We start from the raw sequence: 427 nt of genomic DNA, 5'->3' as shown, positions 1-427 counted from the left end.
CTATAGCGTGGTCTCACTGCCCATGTCCCGAGGTGGTTTTTCGGTGTCAGTGTCCTCATAGTCCGACTCCATCTCTATCTTCACCTGGGGCACGGCGCAGATGGGGTTTCGGGAGTAGTTAAATGCGGGAGACGACGGGCACGAAATCTTCAGGTGAAGCGTAATACTGAGGAGGAGGAGGAGAGAGGGAAGTGAGCATCCGGGCACGGGCACCTGCATCCCAAAACCACCCCAGGACCCCCCAGCAAAGGGCTCCGGGTAACGCTACCACCGCCAGTAAAAATTCATAAAAATATGATATTTTGCCTTTAATATGTACAATCTGCAGAATTCGCAGCTGCAGGGGGAGAATAATCCCAAGCTTTCGGGATTCAGATGTACATCCCAATCCTAAAAATCCCCGTGGCTGTTACCCAGCGGCATTTTT

The 427-nt window shown here is 52.0% G+C and overlaps 1 protein-coding gene across 1 annotated transcript in view; it reads right to left on the bottom strand.

The window, feature by feature from the left end:
- SLC4A5 (solute carrier family 4 member 5) overlaps positions 1-427 on the bottom strand; it is a 24978-nt gene continuing 24551 nt past the window's right edge. Inside the window, exon 25 of the mRNA XM_019473528.1 lies at positions 1-166. Within this exon, the coding sequence (XP_019329073.1) occupies positions 1-166 (166 nt within the window). The remainder of the gene's footprint in view (positions 167-427) is intronic.

Source organism: Aptenodytes forsteri, unplaced genomic scaffold (genome assembly GCF_000699145.1).
Source record: "Aptenodytes forsteri isolate BGI_AS27 unplaced genomic scaffold, ASM69914v1 Scaffold444, whole genome shotgun sequence".
In the NCBI taxonomy this organism is placed as follows: domain Eukaryota; kingdom Metazoa; phylum Chordata; class Aves; order Sphenisciformes; family Spheniscidae; genus Aptenodytes; species Aptenodytes forsteri.
Note: the sequence above shows the minus strand (reverse complement) of the source record. Positions and strands in the feature narration are given on the sequence as shown.